Source organism: Zootermopsis nevadensis, unplaced genomic scaffold (genome assembly GCF_977971745.1).
Source record: "Zootermopsis nevadensis isolate Lab colony 2312 unplaced genomic scaffold, Znev_1.0 Znev_ptg000016l, whole genome shotgun sequence".
NCBI classification, from domain to species: Eukaryota; Metazoa; Arthropoda; class Insecta; order Blattodea; family Termopsidae; genus Zootermopsis; species Zootermopsis nevadensis.
Genome location: NW_028259148.1, coordinates 6464722 through 6478955, shown reverse-complemented (window position 1 = coordinate 6478955; position 14234 = coordinate 6464722). Strand labels below are relative to the sequence as shown.

The 14234-nt window shown below is 36.7% G+C and overlaps 2 protein-coding genes across 2 annotated transcripts; one reads left to right on the top strand and one right to left on the bottom strand.

The window, feature by feature from the left end:
• On the bottom strand, positions 1–3217 carry LOC110826908 (splicing factor 3B subunit 2-like). Its single transcript, XM_087349502.1, has one exon. The coding sequence runs from the start codon at positions 2872–2874 to the stop codon at positions 334–336; it is 2541 nt and encodes an 846-aa protein (XP_087205628.1). The 5' UTR covers positions 2875–3217; the 3' UTR covers positions 1–333.
• Positions 3218–3359: 142 nt separating this feature from the next.
• On the top strand, positions 3360–12296 carry Wdfy2 (WD repeat and FYVE domain containing 2). Its single transcript, XM_022079704.2, has 7 exons — positions 3360–3569; positions 5474–5615; positions 5888–6093; positions 7071–7310; positions 8625–8730; positions 9116–9348; positions 10119–12296. The coding sequence occupies exons 1-7, from the start codon at positions 3409–3411 to the stop codon at positions 10255–10257; spliced, it is 1227 nt and encodes a 408-aa protein (XP_021935396.1). The 5' UTR covers positions 3360–3408; the 3' UTR covers positions 10258–12296.
• The last annotated feature ends 1938 nt before the right edge of the window (positions 12297–14234 follow it).

Here is a 14234-nt window from a genome sequence, read left to right as displayed (position 1 = left end):
TATATTTTTAATGCTTTATTTGTCAGGTGCAAAAATGGAAGAGTTGGCCAAAAGGTTTGTGAATGTCAAATTGTGAATTTGAGCCTCACCACAAAACAATTTAGCTAATGAGGTTTACTATTGTACAAGCTATATAATTATTCTCATCAATTTCATTAAAATTTCAAGAGATTAGTACCAAGAGGGCAGGCTTTTCCCCCTTTATTTTATAAATCTCTATGTAAACATACCAAGTCATTACAATACATTACATATGCCAACAAAAATGCTGCTAATCACACATTTTTAGAACATAAGCAAACACCACAGTAAAGAATACAATGGCAGATTACACTAAAACTTAAATTCCTTATATTTCTTTGCTTGTTTATTATCCTGATGCTGCTGTCGTTGTTTTCTCTTGTTTTTTTGACGAGCAACGTGATCAGCCAACATGTCAGACAAATCCTCCTTCTGCAACTGTGACTGTTGTTCCCTGATCTGTTGCTCATAACGTACAGCCATTGCATCTGTATCAACAAGATCCAATTCTGATGGATCCAGTGCAAGTTCCACTGTGCCTGGACCTTCAGGGCCCCCTGGACCACGGCGAGTGGGGGCAATTACTCCCAATGGAGGTCCTCCAGCCCCTGTCATATCATATATATGTGTGGAGCTCATCATGGCTCCACCAACACGATCTATACGTTTCTCAGGCAACACCTGGTATAAAACTGGTGTTTCATTTCCTTCCATTTCACTCTCAATTTTTCGTTTCCTGAGTTCAATGATCTCTGGAGTCTCCATGCCTGCTGGAATTGAGGTGATGCCAGAGGGAGTGATCAAACCTTCTGCTGGAGTGACCAGCCCTGTCTCATCTTCCTTCTCTCCCTCTTCCTCATCTTCCTCTTCTTCTTCACTTTCCTCCTCAGACTCTGACTCTAACTCACCCCAAATTGTACGATCCACCTCCTCTTCTTCTGGAACTGACTGATAATCTTGGCCCTGTATACCAAATACATCTCCATATAGAGGTCTTCCTGTTTCATCAACTGGTGGTTTACCCCAACCTCCAGCATGATACCCAAAAGAACAGCCGTCAGGAATGGGTGCATTGAGTCCCGGGATCTTGAGATTTGGATATGATGGAGGTGGTCCATAACGCTGCATGGCAATAAGCCAAGGAGGTGGAACTTTGTTTGCATTTGGCCCCACAGGCATCCCCAGAGCTGTTCTCAGTTCTTCGCTCAAGTCGCCCGGCTTTTTCTCCTTCAGGCGAGTCTCAAATTCCTTGCCTTCATAATAAAGATCCCCATGAATTGACATACGTGGCTTTGTCTGCCATTTGAAAAATGCATCATGGAGTTTCTGATAATCAATATCAATCTTCCCAAGCTTGGGCCTAGCCCGTTCCCTCATTTTTGCTTTCAAAGTCCGTTGATCCTCTTTTTCTTGCAATGCTGCTCTCATTTCCATAATACCAGTCTTTTTTATAAAATCTGGCAAGTCAAAAGGAGGCTTCTCAATACCACGTTTCCCTTGCAAGTACTTTCTTTTAAAACACCAATGACGTGGCACTGGAACTGTATTGCGGTGGGCTTTAAGTTGTACCAGCAATTTGGGATCCCTGGCTGTCACATCATGCATTTCAACTACATCAGGGCGATTTACAAGCTGCTTTAATTCAGCAACACTCAAACGTGTCAGTTTCTTTAGTTTTCTCTTTGATAACTTTGTTTTCTCTTCTTCTTTCTTCTCTTCTTCCTCTTCCTCCTCCTCATATTCATCTTCCAACTTTGGAACTTTTTTTAGGTCTGGTTCTCTAACAGGTTCCTTCTGCAACTGATCCTTACTTGGGTCCTCAGACTTTTCAGGTTCTGAGATTCGGAATGTTTCAAAAATACGAGCAAACTGACGATACATAGGATCCAATTCATTCAAACCCAAAGTTTCTTGAATATACTCAATTTCAACATCAAGTTCTTTCTCTCCAGTCTCTTCATCTGGTTCCTTCTTTTCCTCTGCCTTCTGCTTCTGTATCCACTGTTGGTGATTTTTTGAACGTTTCTTCCTTTTCTTTTTATGTTTAATCTTGTTCTGTCTTTGCTCCTGCTCTGATTGCTGAGTGGATTTTTGTCTTCTTCTAGGTTGATCTTCTTCATCTTCATCCTCTACCTCATCTACGAGCCCACTTCGAGTGATGACTGGTGCAGGTGGAGCCTCTGGAATATTTTCAAGTTTGACATAGTCTTCTGGTTGCACACCAATTTGTTTCGCACGTTCAGTTTTGAAGGCAAGTGCTTGCTCCAAAGCAATAGGAAGTTTTACTTCCTTCACTTCTACTGGTGGGTCAACCTTCAGAGACAACAGTGATGGAAGTTTCCCATCAGAATGAGTGTCTTCATCAGAATCTACACCAGGAGGGCCCATACCAAGTGGTTCCATTCCTGGTGGAGGGGGCATGGCTACTGAAGGAGGTGGACCTCTGAGTTGAGGTGGAGGTGGAGCCAAATTTGGACCACTTAATCCACCAATAGGGGATCCTGATACATCAATTCCTGGTGGCATAATCCCAGGTCCTGGTGCAGGAATTGTTGAAGGAATAGCCATTGGTGGTGGCAGAACTGTAGGAGCAGTACCAGGGGGAGGAGCTGCCATTCTATGCCGCATCATATCTTCTTCCCTTTGTTTCTCAATTAGAGCTTCTTGCTGCAAGCGAAATAACTCTTCTTCTTGACGACGCTGCAACATCTGTCGTTCTTGTTCTTCACGTTGTTTTTCCACCAGTGCTGTCTGCTGAAGGCGTAACAGCTCTTCTTGTCTTTGTTGTTCAATCATGAGCTGCTGCTGATGGATTCTCTGCTGCATTTCCTGATTCTCCTGTTCTTCTTCCATAATTTCTGTTCACAGGTTTATCTTTTATTTATTTACTGCAATGCCTCGACTTCACACGATGCCTCGCAATCCACGGCTTCCACCATAAAATATGAAGTCAAGAAATCCCACACTCCGAACGCAAATCTACCTCCGACTTGTGCGGTACCGCTTGTGGTGAACTGTAAATCGAGAAAACAATGGATAAACGACGACTACAAAGATGACTAACCCCTAAAATCTGCGAATTCTACTATTATTAAACTATGATATTATTAGCGGCATAAAATAACTGTAATACAAACTAAACTTAATAAATTGTTTAAAATTTGTATTGCTCTACGTTCCGCACAGAGAAATTGTCACACACATATACAGTCAACTATTTATTCAGAGGTACCAACAACTCCATAGATAACCTAATGACTGTACCTATGCCTATACCAGGTATTTTTTACTGAGACTAGCGGGAAACGTTGGGAGCAACTCGGTACAAAGGGATATTTCTATTTCGCGATCATAAGTGAGTAGAACACAAAAGTGCGAGTGAGAAATATGGCTGCTGAGATTAAGCCTGTGACTGCATCTAATAGTGATAAATTTAATTCTACAACGAAACCGGATCTTTTATCCAAACTAGAAGGTTGTACTGATGATGTAAATGCTGCTATTATAATACCTGGCGAAGACGGCGTAATCAGTGTTAGTGATGATCGGTAAGATATTCATTTTATATCGCTCTGAACCAAACCTTTCCATTGCCAGAGGTTGGTTTCGTTGTGAATTATTAGAAGTTTCTTTCGTCGCATATGAACTGCACTAATATAAAAATTTGCCATTCGAACGATACATCAGTGCTGACACCACTGATTAGCAAAAAACTGTCAGGCAACATAACCGGCGAATCGAACAGCTTGAGAAATGTTGACTAATCATTTTGATGGCTTCACGTTGCATGTGATATGGTTATGATAGTTTATAATTTTATGGATCACATAACACACCTGTCTAGTGTAAACACCTAGTTAGGTTGAAATAACTTTGTCTCTGCGAATTTGGAATGCAGAACAGAAAGAGGGTTTGGTTGCAATTGAACAAAAAAGTTAGAACATTGTGTTTCCATCCACGTCAAGAGTTTATATACTCATGTATTATATGATCGAAAATTGCTGTTGTTAAAGTTGTCTAACAGTATTTGATTCATTTTCTGCAGTGAGCATATGCCACATTATGATGTGAGTGTTTAGTTACTAATTTTGGGAGTGTGGAGAAAAAAATGCTTCCAGTCACGTCTATATTTTAGGGTCAGTGTCATTCGGCAAAAATGTAATGAAAAAGTGTTACGACAAAGGGAAACGAAAAAGTGTAACTTCATTGTTATGTTACCTAGGAAACGTCAAACTTCATTGTTATGTTACCTGGGAAACGAAAAAGTGTAACTTCATTGTTATGTTACCTAGGAAACGTCAAACTTCATTGTTATGTTACCTGGGAAACGAAAAAGTGTAACTTAATTGTTAAGTTACCTAGGAAAGGTCATCTGTTTATCAACAAATAAACAACAATGGTTACCTACATACTTACCTTACATTACATTACTTTACATTACCTTACCTTACATTACCTTACATTACATTCATCTACCACAGACCCATCTTAAGTGTAACTAATTCAAGTTAAATAAGCAATGTCTTAATCAAACTTTACTCAATTGTAAAGCAGGTATGACGTATTTACGTCAAATTATCCGGAACCATGGTTCCACTGACAACTTTTGGTTCCTCTTTCTTCCCTTAATTTAATATATAGAAACTTCTGTCTTCTTATCATATAAAGAGGGATACCATTTTATGGTTTTAAGGAATAAGTAAACTTGCAGTCTTCTTCCAGAACCCTGGCAATTTGTAGTGTAAATACTGAAGTTCTGTAATTTTTGTTCTGGCATGTTGTTAAGCAAGAGCATCCTAAATTAATCACAAAATTGTATTTGTGGTTTGTACAGGACAGAAGGCCTAAATATGCCAGTGTGCTATTATTACAGTAAGGGTATTTTCTTAAGGAAGTATCTGCCTTCACCACTGATTTTGAAGATAAAACATACATTTTCAATTTCTTTAAACCAGTAATGCCTAGTGTCATGTACTTAGGATAGTGATTCCTCTAATTTTTATGAGATGGCTTTCTGAGCCTTAGTAAGAATAAACATATTTTCAGTTATTCAGTTCTTGAATTTTTTAATATTTATTTCTTGTTAAAATTCTTGTTGGCTGACATGTGTGATTGTTCATTTATAGTTGCTTGAAAAAGGAACACCCATGTACCTTCTTTTTTTGGACAGGATTTTGTTTACTTTTATGTATTCTTGGCATCTTGTATATTGTATTCACACCTGTTTACTACATGAAGGTGCATATTGTCATGGTGTTATCACAGAATTTTGACTTTTTGTGTATTTTGATTCAAGATAATATGACCATTCATGAAATAGTAATTGTAGTTTCCATTTAATAAATTAAGTTTGTGATTGAAATTTGGATGCCAGTTCTTTGCTGAGTCACATTGTACATACTTTCTTTAGTTGTAGAAGCTAAGTTGTAAGATACCCTTTTGTACTTTTTAGGACTGTTCGAGTATGGTTGAAGAGGGATTCAGGCCAGTATTGGCCCAGCATCTGTCATTATATGGCATCTGGAGCTACTGCTTTGTTCTACTGTGTTGAAACTCGTCAGTTGTTCATTGGTATTGAAAATGGCACAGTGTCGGTAGGTGCTTACTTGCTCATTCAACTTATGAGTGAATGCACTGTAGAATGATATAAATGAGAAGTGTCTCAGCCCTCTTTTACACAGAACTGCTCAAAATAGGATTGTTTTGGATGGAAAGTACATCAAACAAAATGTACTGTCTTGTCAAGAATGTTTGCACTGTGTCCACTTTAAGGCATATGCATACTGTGTTGCAGAAAACTAATTTTTATGAAATGAAACATATTTCTTGCTCAGTCACACTGTTCCTTAAAGAAATTGATTTGCAGGAATTTATTCTGGCAACAGACTTCAACCGTATGACACATGTACGAGACTACATTGCTCATCAGGCCCGAGTGACCAGCATTCATTTTGCTCTGAACTGTGAATGGATGCTAAGTATTGGGCGAGATAAAATGTTTCAGTATCACTGCTCTGAGACCGGTCGTCACCTAGGAAGTTTTCAGAGTGATGCGTGGTGTACTGCATTGCAGTATCCTTTTTAAGAACAGGGAGCCATATTGAAACTTGGTATTCCTACTGACTTACTGTATGGGAGCTTGATTTTGAGTAAAAAATTGACCTTGGAACCACGGTTCCGGAGAATCTGACGTAAATACGCAAACGCAGCAGTAGCGTGAAGTGCGATGCGCCTTTATCCCTTACTTCAAACTTTGTTCAATTGTAAGAGAGCACGATGTCCACCGGCAATAATCAATTGTGATATTCTAAAACGTTTTTAACAGCACAGTATTATCTACTCTACGACGCACTTCTTCTACGAGCGATTCACAGCTCAGCTCTTTCCGCAATAACGAGAGCGGATTGCTGACGGCAGTAATGAAACACAACAGTGCCGAATAAACAGATGACATAAAAATTAGTTTCGTAGGTAAAGGAGTGGATTGCAATACGGTTTATTATACAGCATGCCTATTAAATGAGAAAAGAGCCTTACGGCATGCTCAGCCAATATTGTTGCAGGCGTGTGTTAGAAATTCAAATCCTTTTTCTTGCATTGTTATGCATGCAGGAGTTCATATAAAAGCTGACCATTGTCGGTCTGGACCAAAGTACACATGAGAGAGGAAATCCTGCTTCAGATTATGAATGCTGTTTACATACAGAAATACCATATAATGAGTCATTTGCAATAAACTATTTTTTGGAATGAACAAACCTGTGCATTGAAATCTATGGCTGACATTTTGAGCTGTTATAAGAAATATCTCATAAAATGTACCAGTAGGTTTAATGGATTAATACTATCTCTTATATTTCTGTGCATGCATTTTCAAACTGTGATAGCTCTGCAACAGTTGGAAATAGGATCAGTATTTTATTGATGTCTCTTACTCAAAATTATCTTCTGAATTACCACCCAGTGTATGGCATACTAGTTATCAAACACCTTAACAATTTATGTATTCTGTCATCTCTGTGGCTTATATTTCCTTAATTTGTGTCCAGATTTGATTCACAGTCAAAGCATGCATTTATTGGTGATTATTCTGGTCAGATCACAATGCTGAAGTTAGAGAATACAGGAACTACACTGATTACTACACTGAAAGGTCATACAGGAAGTATACGTACTATGGCTTGGGACTCAGAAAAGCAACTTCTTTTTTCAGGCAGTTTTGATCAGAGTGTTATTGTGTGGGACATAGGAGGTCAGCAAGGAACAGCATATGAACTTCAAGGACATCAGTAAGTTATTTCATAGTTATCTTTTTTTTTTATTCTTGCGTTTGGCCCAGCACAAGATTTGTACAACTGGAAATCTGTGCAGTACAATAAGAAAGTCTCCTTATGTGTTCTGCTCAGAACTCATTTTCTTGAATGTATCAGATTTTTTATGCAAAACTCATTTCCATTTATTGGAAACCCACAGTTTATGGGATTTCTAAACATGACACTCAGATTTAATTTAACTGACATTTAGGGAATAAAGAAGCAAAACCTATGCTGTAAGAATTGTGATCCCTAACTAATGGCCTCAACAGATGAAAGAGCCTTTCCCCGACCTCCCTTCTAAATGTTTTTCCAAAGTTAATTAATTTCCCTTTAGGGGTTACTAAAACATTGTTGTTTTTTTGGAACTAAAGTATGCTATGAAACAGAAGAGGGTCTGAATATAAACATCATTAAGTATATCAAAATTCTGGGCACCATAAACCAAATTTTCTGAATTTTAGTATTAATACATATATATAAATTCAAATTTATGAAGCACTTGCCATGGTGGCAAATAATAGGAAGTATGTGCTGTGTCACATAATTTAATTTAACAGATTAGTATTCTGTTATTGTTTACATTGAAGATAAAATGGAGTCTTGGATAATTAGCTGAGAAAACTTCATTGCATTTAGTCACTGAAAGCTTCAAAAGTTATATTTATTAAAGCAGCATATGGAACATAGCTAATTTTCATAATATATACAGTGACAGGCATGGAGTAATTGTTTTTAAAAGATCTGTCTTATAGGAAATAAGCAATTTATAAAAGGTTTATTTTAAGAACAATCAGGAAAAGGAACATGAACTGTAGCTAGTTTTTAATAACAATACAGACTCTCCAGTAATGAAAAAGTGCAGCAGTGTTGACTGAACACAGAATGCTACTTAAGTCTATATATAAATAATGGTTTCCCATTAATTTAAGTTCTGAGAAAGGGAACCGTCTTATTTGTATTTGAAGATTGCTGTCTTCTGGGTTGTTGCGTCGTGTAGTCTGGTGTAAGTTTACTGACGTTTCAGAGGTCCTTGCTGCCTCCACCATCAGGGCGGTGAATGATTTATTGCCCTGATGATTGAGGCAACAAGGACCTCTGGAACATCGGCAAACTTCTACCAGACTACACGGCGCAACAATCCAGAAGACAGCAATCTTCAGACTCATTACTGTGAAAACCTCAAATCCTACTTATTTATATTTGAATAGATATGGTATTCAGATTAGTAACTGTGGAGATGTTTTGTTGTGTGGTGAGTGTGTGTTGTCTGCATGTTCTTGTTTTCAGTAACAAAGTGACTGCTCTGTGCTATGCAGCTCTGAAGCAGCAGCTCATCTCAGGAGGAGAGGATTCAGTCCTTGTATTTTGGGACATGAGATTGGAAAGGAAGGAGGTTAGAATATGGCTTATATGTGCCTTTTTTGTAGAAATACAGTAGTATGGGTTGTAACATTTAAAATGGGACCCAATAATAGTCATTCACTACATTGAAATCAGCAGGTTCACACTGCTGTCCCAGCACTTGAGTTGCTAGGCCATGGCTATACCAATTTCATGCAGTGCATTAGCTGCAACAATGGTGTACAGCTGCAACAATTAGTTTTTCCAGTAGTTTTGTTTTGTGCATGAAGGGGCTCATATGTAATGGTTAACACAGAATGAACTGTGTCATTGGACAAAGCTTGAGGAAAGAATCTTCATCTTGACTGACTCTGTGAGCTAGGAATGTCAGCAATATCTCCTTGTAGTTGTATAGCCCATGTTATGTTTTGTGTTAGACCCCAGAGTGGCATGAGTCTGACTGCTGTCAACGATGTAGACGCCCATTCTTCTGGAACCTTCGTGCCATGATGGACCAACGCCAACTGGGCCTCAGGCAACATCATTGCCGCTACTGTGGACGCGCAGTGTGTGACCGTTGTAGTGCAGGTCGGGCTTCCATTCCTGTGATGGGTTTTGAGTTTGATGTGCGTGTCTGTGATCCGTGCTTCTCCGAACTCAAAGACATGGAGTAAGTATGTCAGTTTATGGTTTATGTAGTAACATTGTCAACATAATTTATTTAGCATCAGGTGATAATGCACAGTGAATTGTAATTAATGAACAGAATGATGTTTGTAGCTTGTTTCAAAGTACTGTCATGGTACTTTTTTGGGAAGACTAAGCAAAGTGACGGTATGTAAGTATGTGTGACTGTATGTATGGGCGCCAAGGCAACCCTAGCATTTTGTCCATTGCTGATTTTAATACAGGATAATTGGTGCTTGTGAGTGTGAGTTTAGTTGGTTATTTGTGTACCAACCTGTTTCTTCAATGCAAGTCACAGACTAATCACCATACATAAATTTATGAAAACTCGGTTCTTCCTCTTTGAACTTTACTCATCTCAGGAAGTGTGTGGTGATGTTTGAAAGTAACAAATTATAGATTTTTCTTCAGATAGTTTTATATTCATACAAGTGCTGGTTGTTAATTATATTTGGTTCTCACAGGCATGAGCAAGAGAATACCATATGTGAAATTGTTCTTGTGGAATTTGTCCATCATCTAAATGATAAAATTATAAATCTACAGGTGAATTCTGCTTTTATGTTAAGGTAGAAAGGGGGGGGGGGGGACCAGGTCTGATGCTAGCTCAGCTTTATAGAGGTTTGTAAGCTAAAGTTTTTACTATATTTTTGTAGAACAGTTTCCTGGTCACATCTAATATTTATGTTATGCTATGTAAAACTAATTTAATTTTTTTATCTGTGTGTATATTTCTCGATTGTTCTGTTTCAGTCACACTTCAATGGCTACATTTCATAATGCAAAACACAGCGTTGTATTTATGGACCTTGATGAACCCCGCAAACGACTGTTGACTGTTGGCCAGGATCGACTGATCAAAATATGGGATGTTTCTGCACTTTTGCAATAATGTCCTTTGTATTCCATGGAATAATGTGATGAGTGAAAGTATGTTGGTTAAGAGGCTGCCAAAACTAAATTGTGTAATATAAAATAAATGTATATAAATGTGCTTGTACTGTACATATACTGTGTGTGTGCTGGAATGACTGAACCCTTACTTAAGTCAGAATTGACTACAGCAAAACCTTTATTTTATGTTTTTGCAATGGATTTCCAAAAGTAGGTATGAAGTTGAAGCAAGTCTAAAATAAAGGCACTTCTCATTATGACATATACTAGGGATCCTATACTAGTTTTGCAGTGTTCTAAAACTTTGTATACATTTTGTTGAAATCTTACTTCTGTTCACATAGGGTATAGACTCTGGAACATAATTTTGCATAATTTGTAAGATATAGGAAGTGTAAAATTTATTAAAATTGTAAATTGTTTTTGTGAACTACTAGCCAGGACCAAAACAGAGTGTATAACTGAGAAACAAAAAATTGAAGTTTCACTGTACTAATCACTAATCAAAAGTAGGAGCAGTGTCCCATGATCCCAGCATCATATAACATATCTAAGCCCCTTGACTAAATGGCAGACATTCCAGCGCGGATGTTATGAATGTTTGAAATATGGCTGTGATGTCACAGCATTTGATGGCATATCCTGTACCTTTTTATGCTATATGTACAAGGTGCTATTACTTGTGCACATTTAGATGTAATCTTTCCTGGATTCCAACCTAATATTGTAATGTGATTCATACCTCCAGAGCAACGTAACAAATTACTTGCTTATAAGTTTTGTGTGGAATTCATTTTCAAGGATGATTCCTGTCAGTTATGTCTGTCACTAAGTGTCAAGATGATTGTTGTGTGTTTACTTGCGGAATTGTACATAGTGAGATGGAAGATAATAACAAATTTATATTTTATATTTCTATAAACTTTGAAATTATATTTGGAAGTAATTTTTATATTTACTGTAAGTGTTCTGTACTTAATGTGTTGGAGAGATACTGCTCATTTCAGTCTTACATCTCCACACACAATTACATCTACCTCAAAACAAAATGACCAGCTTCATTATAAATTTGAAGACCTTTGGAATCTAACAGTAGTGTATGATCTATAGTCACACCTTGTCTAATCCGCTTTCTGTATAAAATTTACAAGAACAATACAGTTTACAGAATTACTGTTTTTCAAACTTAGTATGTACAAGTAGGGTTTGAGATTTTCATGGCGGTGAATCCGAAGATTGCTGTCTACTGGACTGTAGTACCATGTAGTCTAGTAAAAGTTGCTGCCTCCATCACCAGGCTGATCAATGATCTACCAGATTACATGGCGCTGCACCCCAGAATCTAGCTATCATCTTAGTACATGCAAATTTTCATGATGATTTTACTTTGTAAAAGATATTGCTGCAGACTTTTTTTGGTATCATGAGTCATTCTGATGGATTAAGATTTTGTCATATAGTGAGATTGAAGAATTGAAAATTATTGGATTGCATTATTGCTGCATTGGGACAAGTGATGACATTTTCTCTGCAGCTCTTGGTTTCTTAATTAAAGAAAGAACATATTACTTTAAATTAATGTGGAACATGACAATTCATCTGTAAAGTTATAATTGGCATGGGAGTCATAATATTCCTTTCACATCCTTTGAATTACTGTTTTTCCGGCAGTACTGGTACACATGAAACTGTCTTGAACCAATATAACTGGTGCAGAAGGGAGAAGAGCACACAAAGTGCAGACTTTTACTGCAATTCATTGTCACTTACTGGACAAGAGTCACATTACATGCAGTTGGGTTGAGTTAGGTTAAAGATTGCCAGAACTGGTGCTGTTGTACAAGATAACAAGGGAAGAAAATTCTTTATTTGTAGCAGTGACTTGCTGCCAGTGAAAAAGAAATACAATATTTATCTGTATCAATTTTTATTTTGTGTGCTTTCTTTTGATTTTATGTATTACAGTTTACACTCTTTCACTAATTTATATACTGTAGAACATATGAAGTGTCATTAAATTTCTGTTCTGATATCTGACTTGTGACTTGAAATTTTCCACTGCAGACTTAGATATTCTTACATGTTAGAAAATTTACAATTTTCAGGCATAATGTAACAATTTGTAAGGTAGTTTTTCTTGACAAGAATTTGGTGAATAATGCAGTTATGGGAATGATAACTTAAGTGGGTCAATGTCATTTCTTTGGTACATAAAAATTGTTTTGTTTTCTTCTGCCCATGGATCATGTCAACTGGGTACATTATTTCTTACAAAGTGGTGCTTTTTGTAAAGAAAGGGAATTTTAGTTTACTTGATTGCCTGCCATTACTGATTTTCTTTTTTATTGTTATTACAGTTTGAGAACCTTAAACATTAAGTATCTTACTTTATTAGAAGAGTATCATCTTAGCTGTACACAGGCTTTGACAGATGAAGAGAGGAAAAGAGGAATAAAGAAAGTAGTGACAGAAAAAACAAAGGTTATTCATATAAAATTTATGCCTGAAAGTGCATGGTGAAAATGTGATTCTTTTCTGTTATTAAGACCTGACAGTTTAATGCTCCTTGCACCATTTGTCCCAGAAGATGCATGCAGATTTTAAGAACTGTAAGGTAACTTAAGATAATTTTTATGTTACATCATAAACCAGTTTATGTCAAATGGTACATGAATACATACATCTTTTAAATTGAAGAACCACTGGATCAGTTTGAATAAATTTCTTTCTATAATGTGCTGAGTGAGAACTGAGCCTTCAGAAGCCCACCTACTTACTGTCAGTTTGCTTACCATTGTGTATACATTCTAAATTTTTATATGAAACAAGCAATAAGCTCAAAATCATTACTTAGTCAGATTATATAATTTTAATGTGAAGTTAGTCACTAAATGCCAATGGTTAATTTAGAAGTCATATCACATTTAGATAAAAGTGGCAAAAATGGGCACTTGGTTGATTTCAACAAGAAAGTTTATTATTATATTCTTTGTTGGCTGCTACTGTTCAGGCTGGTGTCATGGTTTTATTATTGCTGTCAAAGAACAGTGAGTATTGTGTGTGTTGTTATTATTATAGTGTGAAAATCTTTCAGTACGGTTCCTTTTTCTGTGAAAACAATTGCCAGCCCAAATCCACAGTACAAATCATACCGTATCTCTTAAAATTCTACTGAGTATGTTTCTTAGATTCTACAAAGTGATATAATTGACATAATGACGTTTATTATTAAAGAAATCTTGTGATTTATTTTAGACCTTGACATACATAGTACTAATTGTTTTGCACGATTGCCAAGATGAGAAAGTGCACTGAATACACAGATGTAAAACAAGAGATAAGCATTCTGGAGATAGTTTGTAGTCATAATTACATCACATTTTGTTTGCTGTTGTGATGTATAAATTTTGCTGAGAGTTGACACAGTTATGTCCTTACTCATGGTATTTTACCCTTGCCTGCAAAATCATAGGACTCTGTTAGGTAAGCTGTGTTGAATAGACATGGCCACATCCTTAAAGTTATGTATAATCTTGTCTGCTGCCACCATGGGTTTTGTCTTTTGTGAGAACTAGAACAAATATTTATTATATGGTCAACATGCAAGAACCTGAAGAACTAATTTCCACACAAGCCATTACATGTCTTAAGGCAAGTATTTTGAGTAAAGAATAATATATTATTGGTGGAATCTGCCCTGGGCTCATATCTTCTTAGTAAAAAATTGGAGCTACTGTAATATCTTTTACTAACATTGGTTTAAATAAATTGGAAAAAGTTTAAAAGACTATTTTCTCATAATTAAATGTTCCAACAACAGATTATTATAATTGCTTTTTATAAATACAACTTCAAAATATATTCAAATCTTTAACACCAGAGTGTGTATCTTGGCTTTGTTATGTTATGCAGTACAGAGAAATGTACATGGATAGCTGAGAAAAGAAAGCATATACCTGAGAATTATCAAAAATA

Excerpts from the sequence above, each read along its gene's own strand:
- LOC110826908 (XM_087349502.1), bottom strand. The coding sequence starts at position 2,874 with ATGGAAGAAGAACAGGAGAATCAGGAAATGCAGCAGAGAATCCATCAG.
- Wdfy2 (XM_022079704.2), top strand. The coding sequence starts at position 3,409 with ATGGCTGCTGAGATTAAGCCTGTGACTGCATCTAATAGTGATAAATTT. Across the intron at positions 6,094-7,070 it reads GCGTGGTGTACTGCATTGCA|ATTTGATTCACAGTCAAAGC; the intron begins GTATCCTTTTTA and ends ATTTGTGTCCAG. Across the intron at positions 8,731-9,115 it reads TGAGATTGGAAAGGAAGGAG|ACCCCAGAGTGGCATGAGTC; the intron begins GTTAGAATATGG and ends GTTTTGTGTTAG.